The sequence below is a fragment of the Sphaerodactylus townsendi genome, linkage group LG02 (genome assembly GCF_021028975.2).
Source record: "Sphaerodactylus townsendi isolate TG3544 linkage group LG02, MPM_Stown_v2.3, whole genome shotgun sequence".
In the NCBI taxonomy this organism is placed as follows: Eukaryota; Metazoa; Chordata; class Lepidosauria; order Squamata; family Sphaerodactylidae; genus Sphaerodactylus; species Sphaerodactylus townsendi.
Window position 1 is genome coordinate 58,986,487 of NC_059426.1, and position 17,105 is coordinate 59,003,591.

At 40.9% G+C, this 17,105-nt stretch overlaps 1 protein-coding gene across 1 annotated transcript in view; it reads right to left on the reverse strand.

The window, feature by feature from the left end:
- Positions 1-2,277: 2,277 nt before the first annotated feature.
- Positions 2,278-17,105, reverse strand: part of SLC15A2 (solute carrier family 15 member 2) — a 90,710-nt gene continuing 75,882 nt past the window's right edge. Inside the window, exons 20-22 of the mRNA XM_048486559.1 lie at positions 11,293-11,439; positions 8,463-8,567; positions 2,278-3,951 (exon numbers count right to left, since the gene is read on the reverse strand). Of these exons, the coding sequence (XP_048342516.1) occupies positions 3,781-3,951; positions 8,463-8,567; positions 11,293-11,439 (423 nt within the window). The 3' untranslated portion in view covers positions 2,278-3,780. The remainder of the gene's footprint in view (positions 3,952-8,462; positions 8,568-11,292; positions 11,440-17,105) is intronic.

The following is a 17,105-nucleotide window of genomic DNA, read 5'->3' on the forward strand; positions in this document are numbered from 1 at the left end:
CTCCGGGCTCCGACCACGGGAGCCACATCCAACACTCTCCAATTGCAGGCTCCCAGTCCGATAGGGGTCTAGCTAGAACGTTGGCAGGGGTTTCTGCCACCAACCCCCGGCTACACAGCCGCCCAAACGCTCCTTCCCCAGTCGTCGACTCATCCAGCCCCGCGGAGCGGGCGCCGTAATGGAGGCAGTAAGGGAAGTAGGGGGCCCCGCCAAAACGAAGGCAAAGGAGGCAGGAGGGACAAGAAGCACAGGATAGAGGCACAGAGAGACCCAAGTACCTCATGCCGCCGTCGCGCTGCTGCACTCCGTTTCGCCCCAGTCGGTCCCAGTCCCGGTTTGTTTTATATTGTATTATTATTGCTGCTTCTGCTTGCTTGTTGCTGCTTTGCTTGCTTTTGCTCACCAAGTAGACCAAGTTTCTAGTTTCTAGTTTCTAATTTCCAAACTCCCAGAAGCACATCAGTAGTGAGAGTGGGCAAAACTCTCATCTCAGGCTAACTAAAAGGGGAATTTAAAATATTTAAAATCCAATTGTGGCAGAGCTCCGCTGCTGAGCGTCCGCCGCGGACGCCATCTTCTTGGGCCTTGTAAAATAATCTACTGATTTTGGCTTAACTATAACTCATATTTTTCCTTATGTTTTCATCAACTCCATGTTAGCCATTACACAACTTCCATAGAAAAAAATAAAGGGTTCATAGGGGTGTTAGGTCCCTCCGGCCACTGGTGGGAGGGGGGGAGGGGGGGCAATGCCTCTAAGGGTCCTTCAACAATTCTAAAATGATTATTTAAAACAAACAATTTGAAAATGTTTTGACAACATTCATTGTTGAAATCAGATAATAGCCAGATTTTCTCAAATTCCGTAATATTATGCATTTTGTTTGTTCCTTGGATGGGTACAAGATATAGAATTTACTGGGCATATTTGATAACCTTCAGTCTTTGAACAGACTTTTATGACTCAGTTTATGTGATATGTCCGTTAATCCGTTATTTGTGGTTTAGCTATTACACAGCTTACAGACTTGATTCCTGTGGGTTTTATGTGCCTGTTTGTATAATAAATATATAACACATACTGTTGTGTTTGAATTTTTTTTCTAACAGGTTAAAATCGCTACCAACAAGTGGATTTGAAGTATCTGTAGCCTACAGCTGTGTCATGAAGGACAGCTCAAACACTTTCTATCTAATACTATAAACTCCAAAGCAATAAATATAGTGAGCACCATGACTGGGATCTTGCTACAGTGTGGAATCAGGGTGTTGGATGTAGTTTACTTAGGATAAAATAACTTTTTAAAACCATATTTTAATTCTCTCTCCCATGACTAATTATAGCCATTTTGTGATGCAGATGAAAAATAGATTCATGTTGCATGTGAAAGGGCTGTTTTATTATCTTGGAAGGGTTTTGTTCATTTAAGCTCCAAGGGTGGCACAATTTGTGCTAATCGTACTGATTTTTTCCTTCCTTTAAAAAAAGACCTTTGAAAATGACATGGTTTTTAGGAATCTCTTTTTAGGGCAGCAGCAGCAGCATCACATTCTGCTTATATTAATGTTAAACTCTTATGTCCTGATAATCTCGTATCAAAAGAAACTGCCTCACATAATTTAAATCATTTGATGCTGTGTGTGAGTTCCAAAACCAAATGTCCAGTATCAAGACATATAAAATGTAAAAATTCCAATCATGTAAAATCATATTTGCATCCCATTGCTGTAATTCATCTGTTCTTTCAGACCTGGGATTTGGAATGAGGCGGAAAGAAAGTCTATTTTCTATTAATGGTTGAATTTGGAACCTCCTCAGAAATCATCATAGTAGAGTGATTCAGCTGTTGCTGAGTTAATTTGCATTATATCATAAGACAAAATTAGGAAAACAAACCCATTCCCTGAAACATAAAGAAAATGCAGGATAATGCCTGAACACAATGGGCACAAGAAGAGAAAGAAGAAAGCTAATGAACATGTAATCTTTCTTAGGCTGAATTAGAAAACGTTGCTTTTATCACAGGACTTTACTTGACCTCACTGGAAGAGTTTACTACCTTCTCTCAGAATTGCTCTTTTGCAAAGCACAATACAATAATATAAGTATCTTTCAATTACAGGGGCATAAGCTCCATTGCTTCTTTAAGTTGATAATTTTTTGTCAAGCTCCTTTTTTTTTAAAGTCATCTCTGTTATTTAGCCAGGTCTGTTTCCCTTTGCTCTGGATTCACTTTTAATTCCACTATCCTGTAAAAATAACTGAGGAGACATATGGTAAATGAGGTTTCTTTATTTCCTGCCCGAGCCCCCACTGACTACACAATGGTTTTCCATTGGCCACTACAGGTATTACCCCTCCTACAATTGTTCCAGAACTGCAATAACTGTAACGTATCACACACACACTAACTTTTCGGATACATAATTTGTACATGCAAATATTGTTCCAAACAGACCTTCATAACTGTTCTCTGGTCTAATACAGGAATGGGCCACAAATATTCCACATGAAATTAGATTTAGAATCGTTCTAAAGAAATCAAAGTAGCTCTCAGACAATGGTACCCTGAAGGGCCAGAAATGTATAACCCAGTGATATTCAGTGGCTTAGAAGCCACATTCGGATCTTCTGAGCACTGTTCTTCAAAGTGGCACTGTTGCCACCTGCCCAGGAAAGTGGACAAGATCCTTATCTTCTGGGGCTTCCAGTGGACAAGTGGTTCCCACCTTGAAACTGCTGCTAGTGGAGACACAGGTAAGCTGGAAGCATCCTTGGATTGAAGCCCTTGTGCAAAGAACAGAAGTTGGCGCGGCTGTTTGGATTGATTGTAATTGCAAAAGGGACTCTCTGAAAGCTGTAAAGTGCTTACCATTCAGAGCTGGGGCATATGAAGTGGCTAGTATTTGATCTCACAGATTCCAGGTAGAATTGAATGGTCACTCTGTAAATAAATTTCTTCCAGCACATGAAAAGGACTATGGGATCTGCTATTAAAAAAATCTTAGTACTGTCTGATATGCAAGGTAGTTAAAATGAATGACTTTCTGCAAGTTTTGATATGCAAGGTAGTTAAAATGAGTGACTTCCTGCAAGCTTTGCTCCATGTTTCAAAGATACTATTGTTATTTAAAGCGTTTAAAATTTCTTGGCACTGTGCAAAAATTAAAGTACAGCATGGGAAAAAGAACTTGTGTGAGCAGACTTATAATATTTTCCTTGTAGATTCTCCAGTTTTTCCATATATCCCATGCCTTATTTTTTTTTTGAATTGAGGAGAGAATTCCTGAAAAAAAAAACCTAGGAAGCTGTATATGCCCCCTAGGGCTATTGGGTACCAGTAGTAGCCCAGCCTATGAGACACAGAAAAGGAACAAGTAGAGGAAAAGGTACATTAAACAAAAAAAATGTAACTATTTTATTTCTTCTTATCTTGTAGGGCTGGAAAGTACTTTAGCTGATACTTTACTCATTTGGTCTGCAGCATTCTTGCTTATTCATTTCTAAGGTTTCAACTAAATATAAAGTTGAAAAAACTATTCCCAATAATTGATGGGGAGCAGAAGAGATAGGCAGATTTAACAATACATTGCATTTTTTTCTGAATACTGCTGTGTCAGTTATATTCATTTTCTGGGCAAAAGAGCGCAGCTTGCCACTTAGAATAAAACATTACAAACGGGTATTAAGAACAAGAAGTCCCTTTCCTAATTATAGTTCTTTTCTGGAAAAAAAAATACATTAAAACCTCTCTTCAAAGTCCATGGCAATCTTGGAGCTCAGGGTTTTTTGGCAACAAGTCCAATCATGTTTTTATTGCTTGGTGTATCTCGCTTGTTATCTTTATCGATGAGTTCTTCTGGACCGATGCTATGGTAAAAATATCCCATGATGGAAAAGATGACACACACAACAAAGATGAGTGCAGCAAATAAAACAAACTCAGCCCACTGAAAAAAGAAAAAAAAGGAAATTATTTATTTCACTGATCATGGCAAATCTGAGCCCTCTGATAGACATACACATAGATCCCAAACAGTTAAATAGATCTGACCTACTTAGATTTAACTTTAAATGGAGATCCCTAAGTCAAAAAAATATGACCCGTGCACAGGATTGCCCGTAGGACTAATAGGCACCTATGCACGTTGATTTAGAAGTAAGACCCACTAAGCTCAGTTCCATTAATTTACTGTGACTCTAGTAAGTGTGTTTAGGATTGCAGCCTGACAGAGCAATCCCAAGCAAAGTTAACAACCTTCTAAGCCAGTGGACTTACAGAAATGCAACTTTGTGTAAGAATGCACAGCAAATATGCTGGAATTTCTCCACAATTAGAACCTTAATTTCACAGAAGTTCTTTGAATGATGGCCACTCATGGTCACAGTCTCTTGCTGTATTTTATGGCAAACATCAGGGAAAGGCCTGTTTATATATGCCCTGTTCATTGGTCCTCCAGATTAACTTGCTGACTGCTGTTTGAAAGAGGTTGACGGACGAGAGGGTGCACTCATCTGATCCAACAGGGCTCTTATGTTCTTAAATCCAGTTGTATGTGGGAGTCATTTTGAAGTGGTAGCTGAAGTGATAAACACATAATCAGCTGATGGTTTGGCATTGATCGATCAGCTAAATACTGTACCACACGTCTGGGGTGATTCATATGATCTTTCAGCACATGGTAGCTGCTGAAAATTCTGCTTGTGTCAGTTTCTACTGAAAACTAACCAGCTCTCAGTCTGTGGTGTGCCTGTTATGTGACTCCAACTGCAATATGCAAAATTTGTTTTTGATATGCTGCCACCATAGGAATTATTTTTATCCTGTTATAGTATCAGATGATGAATGCAGTCACTGACAGGGCATGCTAGTAGTTTTCTCACAAATACTATGTGCTCAAAGTTTGTGTAAACGTGTCTTTAGATGTCTCTCCCCATATGTCCCTACACGGCTTCTGCACTCTGCAGAGGCCAATTTACTGGTGGTCCCTGGCCCCTCCATGATATGGTTGGCCTCCACCTGAGCTAGGGCCTTCAGTGACCTTGCCTTTGTTTACCATTACCATTTTGTTTACCATTGTTTACCATTACTTTGTTTACCATTACCATTGTTTGTTAGAGCCCTGTGGGATCTGGAACAATTCCGCAGGGCTTGCAAAACAGTATTATTCCACAGGGCTTTGGGAGGGGGTAGCTGCTGATTGTGTGCCATCCCTGAAACTGGCTTAATCTCACCCTATATTTTATTTTGTGGTTGTACCATCTGGACCACCCCATGGAACAACATGTTGTCCGCCATCAGTGTACTTTTATCATCATCTGAGTAATTTATAATTTTATTGTATTTTATATTATGGTATTTTAATGTGTTATTGTACACCGCCCAGAGCCCTTCAGGGGTTGGGTGGTATATCAAGCAGAATGAATGAATGAATGAATGAATGAATGAATGAATGAATGAATGAATGAATGAATGAATGAATGAATGAATGAATGAATGTGTTGAGATCACACTTGGCAAAATCTGGAAAACCTTTAAAAAATGGCCTCAACCAAGAGCAGCATGTTATTTTTTTGACATATGGTTCATCACATCAAACCATTCAGACAACCAGCTACTTTGCCAAAATGAAAACCAGCAGATGATGGTTGCATTTTCTCAGCTGGGCAGTGCAATCCGGGTGGGAGGGCAAATCCCCTTCTGAATGCGGCGCAGGCTTCTGCCTCTCTGGGGCATTTACCCTGGCAGAGGGGCAAAGTTGTCAGCATCCAACCGCTGCAGTGCCCCTTAATGCACAACTGCAATGCCTGGCCTCGCATCTGAGCTTGCATGTCATCTCCAGCTACATCGACATTCCAGGGGCATTCCAAGGGTCTTTTGGGAGGTGGGGCTGACCTTAGTTGGCCTCCAGACTCCTTTTGGCCCCATATGCTGGCAGAGCTGCCAGTGGAGATACGTTGTGATTTTTGAGCATATCTCTATTGTCCCCTTTGGGGGAGTTGGAGGAGGGTTTTTTAAAAAACAACACCACCTTTTTCAGGAAAGTCTTGTGGAGCAGGCAGAGCAGCGCTCAAACAGCGCCATCCCTGTCCACCTCAGCTCTGGATTCAGCTGTTAGCCTCAGTTTGGCTGTGGTACTCCACCCTGTGGGAGATGTTGTTACTGTGCGAAACACCAACAGGTTTCCTTGATGTAGAAGCTCGAGCTGGAAATACTAAATGAACTAGAATTGCATGTACGTTTTAGTATTTGAGTACAGAAATTCTCATTCTCACATCAGAATATTTGGGACTGCTGTGAGATTGTACTGCTTGTTGCAATAGCATGAGGCAAAGCAGGCACAGACTTCTTTGGCGCAGTCATGAGGGGCACAAGAATACCAGAGAATGTGTATGTAAACTTGATGTTCTCACAGAGAAGAACTTAAGAGTTACTGCTGCACATATAAAGCGACTCTTGGATTAAAATTTAATTTGGTTTATTTAGTTTCTTTCAGTAACGCATATTTATTATTGCTGGTACAGACTGTAACTACATATTTGCCTGGCTAAGTACCCTGGCAATGTTATTTTTTGAGTCATTAATTTGTGAGGGAGGACACTAAATTGAATGGGGCACTAATTGCATTCTACTCTGCTCGTTGATGTCACCTCCACAGCTTAATTAGTTAATTGCTCATTTGCTTGGTGGCCTCTTTCTCCATTATGCAGGTTAATCAGATACTTCTGAGGTGCATCTCTTCCCCTCTCTACAAGTTATTTACATTGTCACTTGTGCATTCATTACTATTGGAATATACATAATGCAGATCTTATTCGATCCCAATGAGATCGTAAACATACATTAAATTATAGGCAATCATCTAGTTTTTAAACCTCTCTCTAGAAATTTTAATTTAATTCTCAGCTATTTGGAAGTAGTATTACTGCCAAATTTAACACTTACCTGGTTCGAAGAATAAATTTTTGGAACTCATAAATTACAATATTATGAGCTGACATATCCCTCCTGAAAATTTTAAAGAACTCCTTTCCCTCTGCCCCTCCCCCACAGTGCTTAGAAAACTACTACAATAGCATTATGTGGAGTATCTTAGAACATAAGAATATAACCTTGCTCAGCAGTACAAAATATCAGCCAATGTTTGGAAAGAAAGAGCTAAGCTAGGAAAGGAAACAAGTCAGGTGCCGGGCAATAGTTTCTAAGCAGGATGCCACACAAAAGTGGAATTAACTGACCAATGGGCAGTCAAGCTGATTGGGGGGGTTGGCACACCTTTCCTATGAGAAAAGAAGAGTTTGGCATTCCCTCAGAAGAGTCTGTGACTTTTCAGTTAGGAAAAGAGATAACTAAGGGGAAACATGTTGGAGCTTTATAAAATTATGTTCAGGGTAGAGAAGTTGAGAAGAAGGTCTTTCCGCTCTCTCAAAATATTAAAACTCAGGGGAATACAATGAAGCTGATGGGAAGTAGATTCAGGATGGACAAAGGAAATACCTCTTTACACAGTGAGTGATTAAAACATGGAATTCAGGCATAGACAGTTTTAAAAAGGGGATTAGACAGATTAATGGAAGTTAGGTCATTCAGTAGCCATTGGTCATGAAAGGAAATCTCCACATTCAAAGGCAGTAAACCACTGAATCCCTGTGCCAGGAGGCACCAACAGGGGAAGGTCTGGACCTCTCTGCCCTGTAGTTGGCCCTTCACAGGGATTGGCTGGTCACTGTGTCAGACAGAATGCTCGACTAGATGGACCACTAGTTTGATCTATCAGGGCTATTCTTCTTGATGCCTCAAAGCTTGGTTGGTGCTCTTAAGCCAGTCATTGTTTCTCAGACTAACATATCACTGTTGTGTGTGTGTGTGTGTGGGGGGGGGATGACCCACAATAACACATTTATGTTGCTGTTAGGTGAGATGCAAATGTAATAATAATAATGTGTGTGTGTATCCAACCATCTGTAAACCTTGTGAAGCAGGGCTTTCTGCTGCAGCCAGTGAGACCTAAAATCAGCAGACCCTAAGGAACAGTATTGGTAGCAAGGTGAGGCTCTGCAGTGAGAGGAAGAAGTCAATAGAAACCCACCTCTTCTGAGAACTTAAACCTTTGGAGTTACATGGTGTGATACATGTTAATGTGTCCTAGTCATGATTAAATGTCAGCTGCTTGAGCAGCTTATTAAGTACACTCCTCAGGTCCGTCAGTAACTGAGGAGCCCGTGGTATATTGCACATAACTTGTTAAAAACAATAGATTCCATGCTTTGTTTCAGTCACCATATATACTTCCAAAAACAATATCTGCTCCAGGTCCGGCCATACAGAAGGTCATTTCTGGCCTAAGCTCTCCCACTTTAAGAAGGGACCTCGGGCATTCTGGAAGATGAATGGAATTCCTTGCAAGTGTTTTCAGCATCCCTAATCCTAGTCCTGTTAATAATATATTCTCTGCCATACCTGTTCCAGAGGTGCAGCTTGGGCAATAATAAGCACAATAACATTTCCAAAGGCTACAGTTAGCAGCCAGCCTGCTTGCACTACTGACTTCATGCTGTTGGGAGCCTGAAAAAAGATAGGAAACTGGTAAGCACAATTCAAATATTGAGAAATACATTCATTCACATCCTGTCTTTTTTTCACAGTGGGGACTCAAAGCTGCTTTCAGCGTTCTGTCCTAAAATTTATCCTCACAGCAATCTTGTGAGATAGGTTAGGCTGAAAGAGGGTGACTGGTCCAAAGTCACCCAGTGAGCTTCTGTGGTAGAGTGGGAATTTGAACCTGGGTCTTCCAGATCCTAGTCATACTGCAATCACTACACTATACCACATTTGTATTTTCTTTATTTTTTTTTAAAAAAGTAAGCTCAAAAATGTACTAAACAAAGTATTGTGCTTTGTTTATTAAAGCATTCCAAATTATCTTCCTTGCCCTGCCCCTGCCCCGCCCCCTGCCCCACCTTGCCCCCAGGAGGGGGTCTGGGAGCGATTTCTTGCCCCCACATGACGCCAATGACGTGCACCCGGGGTGTGGCACCCGCCCCCCCGCACCGTTGCAGTTTTGACACTGACTGGGACTAAGCTTTGATCACTTTGCTGCTCTGTAGCAAAAGCCCATAGGGCACTGAGATTCACAAAGGAGTATTTGGTGACCCTTGTAAGGGCAGAGAGGCAGGCTACAAATTTTGTAAATAAATAAATACTCCATGCATGAATAAGCCCAACTTGGGACATAGCAACAAATGCATGCAGAATGTTAGTTTCTGCTTTTGTCCCCTAGCCGCACTCATATAAATATTGTCCTTTCCCTCTTACTCATTCTGCATTGCATGGGATTCTCTTCATGGTCTCTAAGAATTTATGACAAGATATTTTGGGAATATGGGAAACTGGAGCAATCCCACAACGTGGCCTAAGCAATCACCATCTGGCTCTTTCAAAGAAAGATAGGAGGGACAGAGAGATGGATAGCTGAGGGAAGACAAAAAATGGGAATTAGCCCATGGTTATGTCAGCAAAATATGACTTCTTTGTTATGGTGGTAAGAAAAAGACTTGAGAGGGCACGAGGCCCAGGCAAACATGCTCCCTATTATCTTCCTATTCATGTTGCAACAAGCCTCATATATTTTTGGACCTTAAGGTTGAAAGGAATTATTCAGCGTTGCTTAGTATACCAGAACTATAGATTTTTCTTCTCATGCAATAAATTGTAGGTCAGCTATATTAAAATGAGATAGCCAGAGCTAATTTTTTTTCCATTTGCTCGTGGAACCTTTAATATTGTCCCAGAGGGTAATTGCCCCCAGATTACTTCTGCAGAGCACATTTCCTATCCACTTGATCTAATTCAGACTCAGCACCATTGTTTTTCATTATAATTTATCTTCCAACCCTATGATAAATGAACGCTCCTATAAAGCCACAGATCTTCTTCCCATTATATACTTTTAGACTTGGATTAAATCACCTTTATTTATGTTGAACGGTTTTCTAAAGCCAAAACTTTGAATCATCATTGCCCTTGAAAAAGATGCTCTCTCTCTCTCATTCCTTATCTTCATTTGTACAAAAATTTTGCTTGGGTATTAAAGGTTGGCCCAAGAAGCAGAAATTATTTCATGCGTTACTGGAATTACTACTACTGTGGCACTGTTTCTCTTTATAGAGAGAAAAAAATGTGAGTTTCCTGGTGAAATGTTGGACGAACTTGGGAAAACTGACTGGCCCTTAAGATTAAGGAGAAATGTGATAGGATCCCACATACAAGCAGTATGAGAGAACTAAGGAATATTTTTAAAGTTCAGGTGGATGAACAACATGGCCAAGGATGAGCTGACCAACAGTCTCCTTTGCCTGGTGTAGCACACAGGAGTTGTATTTGAGGGTACTCTAGACACATTTTCTGAAGCTTACATTTACTTGTAGAGAATCCATTTCTCTCTAGGACAGTGGTGGTGAACCTTTGGCACTCCAGATGTTATGGACTACAATTCCCAACACCCCCTGCCAGCATGGCCAATTGGCCATGCTGGCAGGGGCTGATGGGAATTGTAGTCCATAGCATCTGGAGTGCCAAAGGTTCACCACCATGGCTCTAGGACATTTCCACCCATGTCCACCAAGACTGGAGTAAGTTCCCCCAATGTAGCCATTGGACTGGGTATAGTCTATAGGTTCCAGATCACATTCACAACTACATTTGTTTGATCAAACCTTTTCTGCATCAAAGTCTACAGCAAACCAAAGTGTGCAGTCGAAAGTGTGAGCATCAAGGGTGTGTTTTAACATTTAAATTTTGTGTATGTTAAGCACATGATACACACAACTCTAATTGTACTGTGGTAGTTCTAGCTGCTGTAATAACTGCACCATCAAAAGCAGAGCTTTTGTTCTACCACACTGGTTGAGTCCTCTCCCATTCATAAGTTGCCAGGGTCATCATCACTCCCATGTGCCATGTTTAGCACAGGGGCCCCTTGCACTATCCTTTTTCGTCAAGATTATATTGCAAATGCAAGATTATGGAAAAAATATTGTTCATCTTTTCCACACTCAAGTCTCACTAACACATACAGAAGAATAAGGTAGCAGAATGTTGAGGTCCTAGAATGGACTGTGGCACTTTAGATTCAGGAGGTAAGAATCTAGTTTTGAATGCTGCTTTGCTTAAAAAATGCCCTGAGAATGAAAATCTAGTACTGTAGGAACAGAGCTTTTGTCCTCACGTTCACCAGTTGCTTCAATATGTCAGATCTTTTCTTCCGTGCACTAAGTCCCATGTACTTTACCTGGGAATATGAGAAAGAAAGTCCTGTAATGGAGAATATAACTTCCCCAGCTGATATTAATAGGTATTGTGGAATCTGCCAAGCCACATGAACATTATTGGCTGGGATGTCTTCTATCTTCCATGCTTCAAGCAAATTTATAGACATCTAAGGTAAGGGGAGACGACAAGTTAATTACTCATGGAGTACAAAATGTGTATTACATTCATGTCAAGGCAGAATTTACAGAGGAAAGAACAGGATGGCTTTTTTTTCTCTGACTAGAACAACACTGTCCTCCTGGGCCTGTTAAACAACTACAAACTCTGCAAGTAGACTAAAAATCACATTAAAAACATCAGCAAACTTTGCTTTTACCAAGAAGGTGCCGGCATTGTTTATGAGATGCATTTAATCACCGTAAAGGGAGAGCCAACAAGAAGGCATGTTTTAGAAGACTAAAAGGAACTGATGGTAATTATGTGCATTACTCACTGGACTATGGAGAAATGTTACAAACACTTTCAAAAAGAGGTTATATATATAAACCTTTAATGGCATAATTAAAACAGCAGCAATATACCAGAAAAATGGCGACCTCAGTGTAATGATACAATCTCCAGTACAGTTATAACCGTTTGCTGATGACAGAGCACAAAAAAGTTGTGGCACAAGCTTATGCACTTGCAGAACCACAATCCAACATCGTTTCACAATGGTGATAGATTAATATTATCCAATGGGGTTTTAACCACCCGGGTTTTAGATATTTGTTATTCCTAGCTAAACTGTAGTAACGGGCAGTGTAATATCACGTGTTGGATTGATTCTTAGTAAGCTGAACTGCAGGGACAAAATCTTGGTAAGGCACTTTCTGTGTATTCTGCAGTGGTAGCTGAAGGGGAGAATATTACCTAGCAGGGTCGGAGCTCGTAGCATTTGGAGGTTCCTAAGACCAAATGGAAATTTGCCCAGCCATGGTATAGGTTTTAGTGGTATACCCATGCAAGTGAGAGCAAGCGTTTATTAGCCTCTTTCATCCAGGGCAGACTATACTCGAGATCTATACAATCTCTTTTGATGATCAGCTTTCAAGCTCAGTGGCATTCATTAGAAACCATTACATCCAAGGATAGACCCATTTTCATGGATTTTAAGCCTCAACAAAGCGACCACTCACTCGGTTTTGGCTAAGTGAAAGAAAGAGCCTGGTAGGTAAAGCTTTTGTGACAGTTGTTAAAACACAATCATTATCCAGAATTTGGAGGTCGTGCATATGCTCTTTGTATGGAGTAGATGTTGGCCCACCCTCAAACGGGCCGCTGGCATATGGGACTGAGTGAAGGTAAGCGAATTATACTATGCAGAGAAACTTTGCACTGAGCTCACTTTCCACGCCATAGCGCTCCATGCTTGTATCCACAGAGTGGGATTCCTCAGAGGTAATTCTCGTGCAGGTGATTTTAGCATTAAATGCCTTAATGGCTGCAGGTACAAATTCATGACACTTTGAAGATGCGAAGAAATAGCGGCTAATGGCCTTGCAACTAAGGTTGCTTGAATTCAATGGCCAATGTTCCTTTGGTACAGCAAGAGGAGTTATAGATGAAATGGAGACCCAGGTGTTACAAATGTTTACAGGCCTGTTCAAGCTGTTCATTATTTATTGGCCAACTAAATGGTCTCCAAGAACAAGCAAAAACCAGTATTACGGCTTTGCAGTAAATTGCTGTCAGGTTATTATGACTACAATATTCAAACACAAGCGTGCCAGTAAGCGCTTTCAAAAGCTTTTGTAACATGGGAAGTAATATAAGCTGGTCATCAGCATACAAAAGTAAAAGGTATGGTCATATGATTCAAAGCAGGGCAGTGCATAGAGAATCCTCCATCAAAAAAAGGAAGCCGGAATCACTTAAAAAAAAGATTAAAACGGTTCAAGGGATAAAACACACCCCTCTGAACGACTACCCCTATTAATTATTTATAAGGACTAAGTACCACCATCCGGAGAGCATTTGACTTGGATGGTAGGTGTCATGATGTAAGGCCATTTTTTAGTGTAAGTAGCCTTCTGTCAATTCCTAGATTAATAGGATTTTCTCCATACGGTAGATTCTCTGGGGGCGATTCAAATGCCCCTTTAAGTCCAAAAGGCCACAAGAACAGGGATGATTTTAAGCTTCCTGGCTGGTGCCTGTTTGTGATCGAGGAATTCTGGGATCAAGCAATGATCTAAAGTAAGATTTCCATGTTTGAAGAATCTGATTTCTTCTGGGCTTACATGGTTTGTTTTCTGTAATCCATGAAAGAGAGTTTATTATTACAAATATTTTGCATACGCATAGCCAGTAGATGGACAATAAACTAATCGGACCGGTAGTGGAAGGGAGCAAAAAATCTCCTTTAGAGGACAGGGATTATAATCGCCTGGTGTAGTTAATCTGATGCTGAGAGCTGTTTGATTAACTTGGATGTAAAAAGAACATATTTGCACCGGGATTACAGAGATCCAACAAAGTTCGCTAAAATACCTCTAGAGACTCTAGTGCCTGGATCCTGGAGCCCTTAATGTGTCCTTTAATTTAAGCTCAATTTCACGCACTTCTTCTGCACAGACAGGGGCCACTCTAGGACTATGGTTGTATGAAGGCAGGAAACATGCAAATTAGGAGGAAATAGAAGGGGTCTCATTAAAAGCTTATCGAAGTATTTCTACTAGATCTGACTGGGTATGGCTAAATGAAACTAAAATTGAACCTGAGTCATTTGGTACAAGGGACCAAAAACTTCCTAAATTTGTTACAGTTTGACCTTACCTGTACAAGTTGCTCCAGTGATGAACAAATAGAGTATCAATTTCACGTTCTTTGAGAGAATACTATGAAGTTGAACAACAGGAGAAATATGTACCCAAGGTGTTACTACAGGAGGCATCCTCTGAAAGATTGCATATGTCTCAGTAAAGAGACCACTTTGTCGTGAAGTAGTATTCATCATTTAGTACTAGGTCATGTCGACTTGTACGATTTGGTTCTCTTTCCACACTTGACTACAATTGGTGGCAGTAGTAGTGGCAGCACAATCTCCCTCGTTAGCTCTTTGAATATAAGTAAACACTGACAGGATTAATAGTTTGAAGAGTGAGTGATCTTAGGGCCATGAGAGCTTGTAGGGGTATAGAGGTATTATGGTGCTGACTTCACAAGTAGCTATTATTTTAGGGTAGCTCAACCTATTCCACAACAATTTGTATAGACTAGCTTCAGTTTAGCTCTCAGAAAAGGAGTTGTTTATTGATATGGTGATAGTTAGTGGTAAGATGGTGGCTCTGCTATGATTCAGAAACCAATCTAAGAAATTCTTTAACATGTTTCCTGATCTTAGAGGATGCTAGGACAGCAATGTCAGGAGCACTGCTATCTTTTTTGAGATATATGCAAATCTCACCTGATCTAAGATTCACAGAATTGGTCAAACCATTTAAAATGATCAGATTAAACCGATACTTAATTAGAACTGAAGCAAATAGCTCCTTCTACATTAATTACATGTGTTTGGAGATATTCACAAGATGGACGGCAGCCCTACCAGGTAAGAACTCTAGGTCAACCCCAACCCATGCATATAGGACACATTCCGACTTCCCAGTCCTTAAAATAAAATGCCTAGCCACTATGAAGTCCAGCTGAGGGAATTTCACCAGTCATCTTCCAAAATGGTTACCAAAGATGTCCTGCCATTGGTTTGGATAACTCGAAAGTCTATCTGTAAGTGGAGGTAAATGCCACAGAACTTGTTAAAATTGTGTTAAAAGTGTTCATTAGTTAACAGAACAGATTGTGCAAATTTGAAAGCACTTCCAGGAGAACCTTCACATGGACTTATCAAAAGTTAGGAGTTAATTAGTATTGATGAAGCCTGCTTTGGGCCCTTCTTCCTTTAAATTTGCTTTTAAGGAAGCTGGGACACAATATGATAAAACCGGGAGAAAAGATCTGGAGATGCAGGCCAGAGTCTCCTGCAATAAGATAACATCATAGCCGTTAACATTTCCCTAAACTCAGGTCTTGCAGCTTTGTTGTTCCAACCATAATGTTCCAGGACCTAAACCTGAATTTGGGAAGGGAAATTCAGCATCGAGGGGCTGGAACGATCAGTCCAGTTCTACTCAGTTTCTCCAAGGGATTTGTTGGCATCTAAAGCGAACAGTTATTTGTAGCACTGGATCTGGAGTCTCCATTATTGTGCACTTCAATGAGATCTCCGTTCTTTATAATATCTACATGTTGAAGATCCTAATTGCCGGGTTAGAAGCTGAGGGGTGAGGTTTCTCCATCCAGTTAAACTCAACTCTTGAATTTAGGTTTTTTCCCACTGTGTCCTATTGAGATCCCAATTTACCAAGTCTTTGAAGAGATGAAAGTCTAGCTCCATAATCCATCTGAGGTAACTCTAAGAGAATGTTTGAGGAGCCAGCTTCGAACAGGGATGCAGAAGGTCTTCACCAACTGTTATGACTGGTGAAGTTCTTAGGAGGGGCAAATGTATAGTAGTTCTTAAGTGAATTTTGTTCCCATAAGGCTCAGAAGTTGTTGTCTGTTCTAAATTAGTTTGTTCCAACAAGCGCATTCCTGTTGTAGTCCCATTTCCCTGGGCTATGGATTTAAGATCCTACCCATAGGAGAATGAAGAGGGATCCCACTGGGGTTGACTCCTCAAACTGAACTTAAGCCCATCAGTTTCCTTGTTTGCAGATGTATCAGGGCAATTCCAAATCGGGATTAAGAATGCTCTCCTTTTTTGAGAGGTTTGGAACTAATGGAGACACAATAATAATAAGTGAAATACATCCGGTGAGGGAGAATACCTTTATCTTAAGAAGCCAATCCTCCGTTTCCACAGTTCTTTTTGTAGCAACCCAACTGGTGAAGCAAATCCTAGTGGCTACTTCTCTGATGGTCATTCAGGTAATTTGAAGCATTGATTGATTCTACTGAGATCGTAGTCCTATCTCTACTACCTTTGCTCTAGATTTTGGCAACACCACTTAGATTAGAACTGCTTAGCTAGACTCAAAAGAGTTCCAGACAGGCAAGGCAGCCATTATGGTAAGAAAATATTGAGACGGGTTACATTGTTCTCAGAGGAAGTATCAGTTGTTGATAGTTAACATGCAGGTGACAAAAGGTGCATACGGAAAAAGTGAGCCAGATTTGTTTGCATTTAAGGAGAATCGATGAACAGAATCGGTTCCTGTCAACTTTAGTTCACCCTTGATTTCTCTGTTCTGTGAGCCTGAATCCACTGCTTATGTTGCTCAGAAAGATTAATTTTACCTGTGGGTCTAAGTTCATTTTGGATACTTGTAATTTCACTGTAAATGTTGCTAAAGGTTCACAGCAACAAGATTGCAAAGAGGAGGCAGTGTCAGACACACTTCTCAGACATGCTGCTTGCATGTTATGCATCTCGCCCTTCCCTGGAGGTGGGTTGTGATGGCGTAGCCAGCCTCCCTCTGAGTCTAAGTTAGTAGGTCCCTGCGTGGGTAAGCTCAAGCGGAGACAGCATTGTTAGTGACGCCACGCAGCTGCCTTCATTTTCCAGGGGGCAGGGGTTGTGTTTTTGCCTCCCAGAGTCAAAGGGGAGAACCGTTTGATGTTGAAATAGTAAAATGTAGCCGAGGTCTCACCCTGAGGTAACAGAAAATCAAGCTTCATATTTTGTTGCTTGGATGCAGGAGGGCGCCAGCTCCTCTACTGGCCTACTCGGGCAAGTTTCCCTATAGCTGCCATGTAGCCCCAGTCACGATGAAGCTCCACTAGGTGGATGAA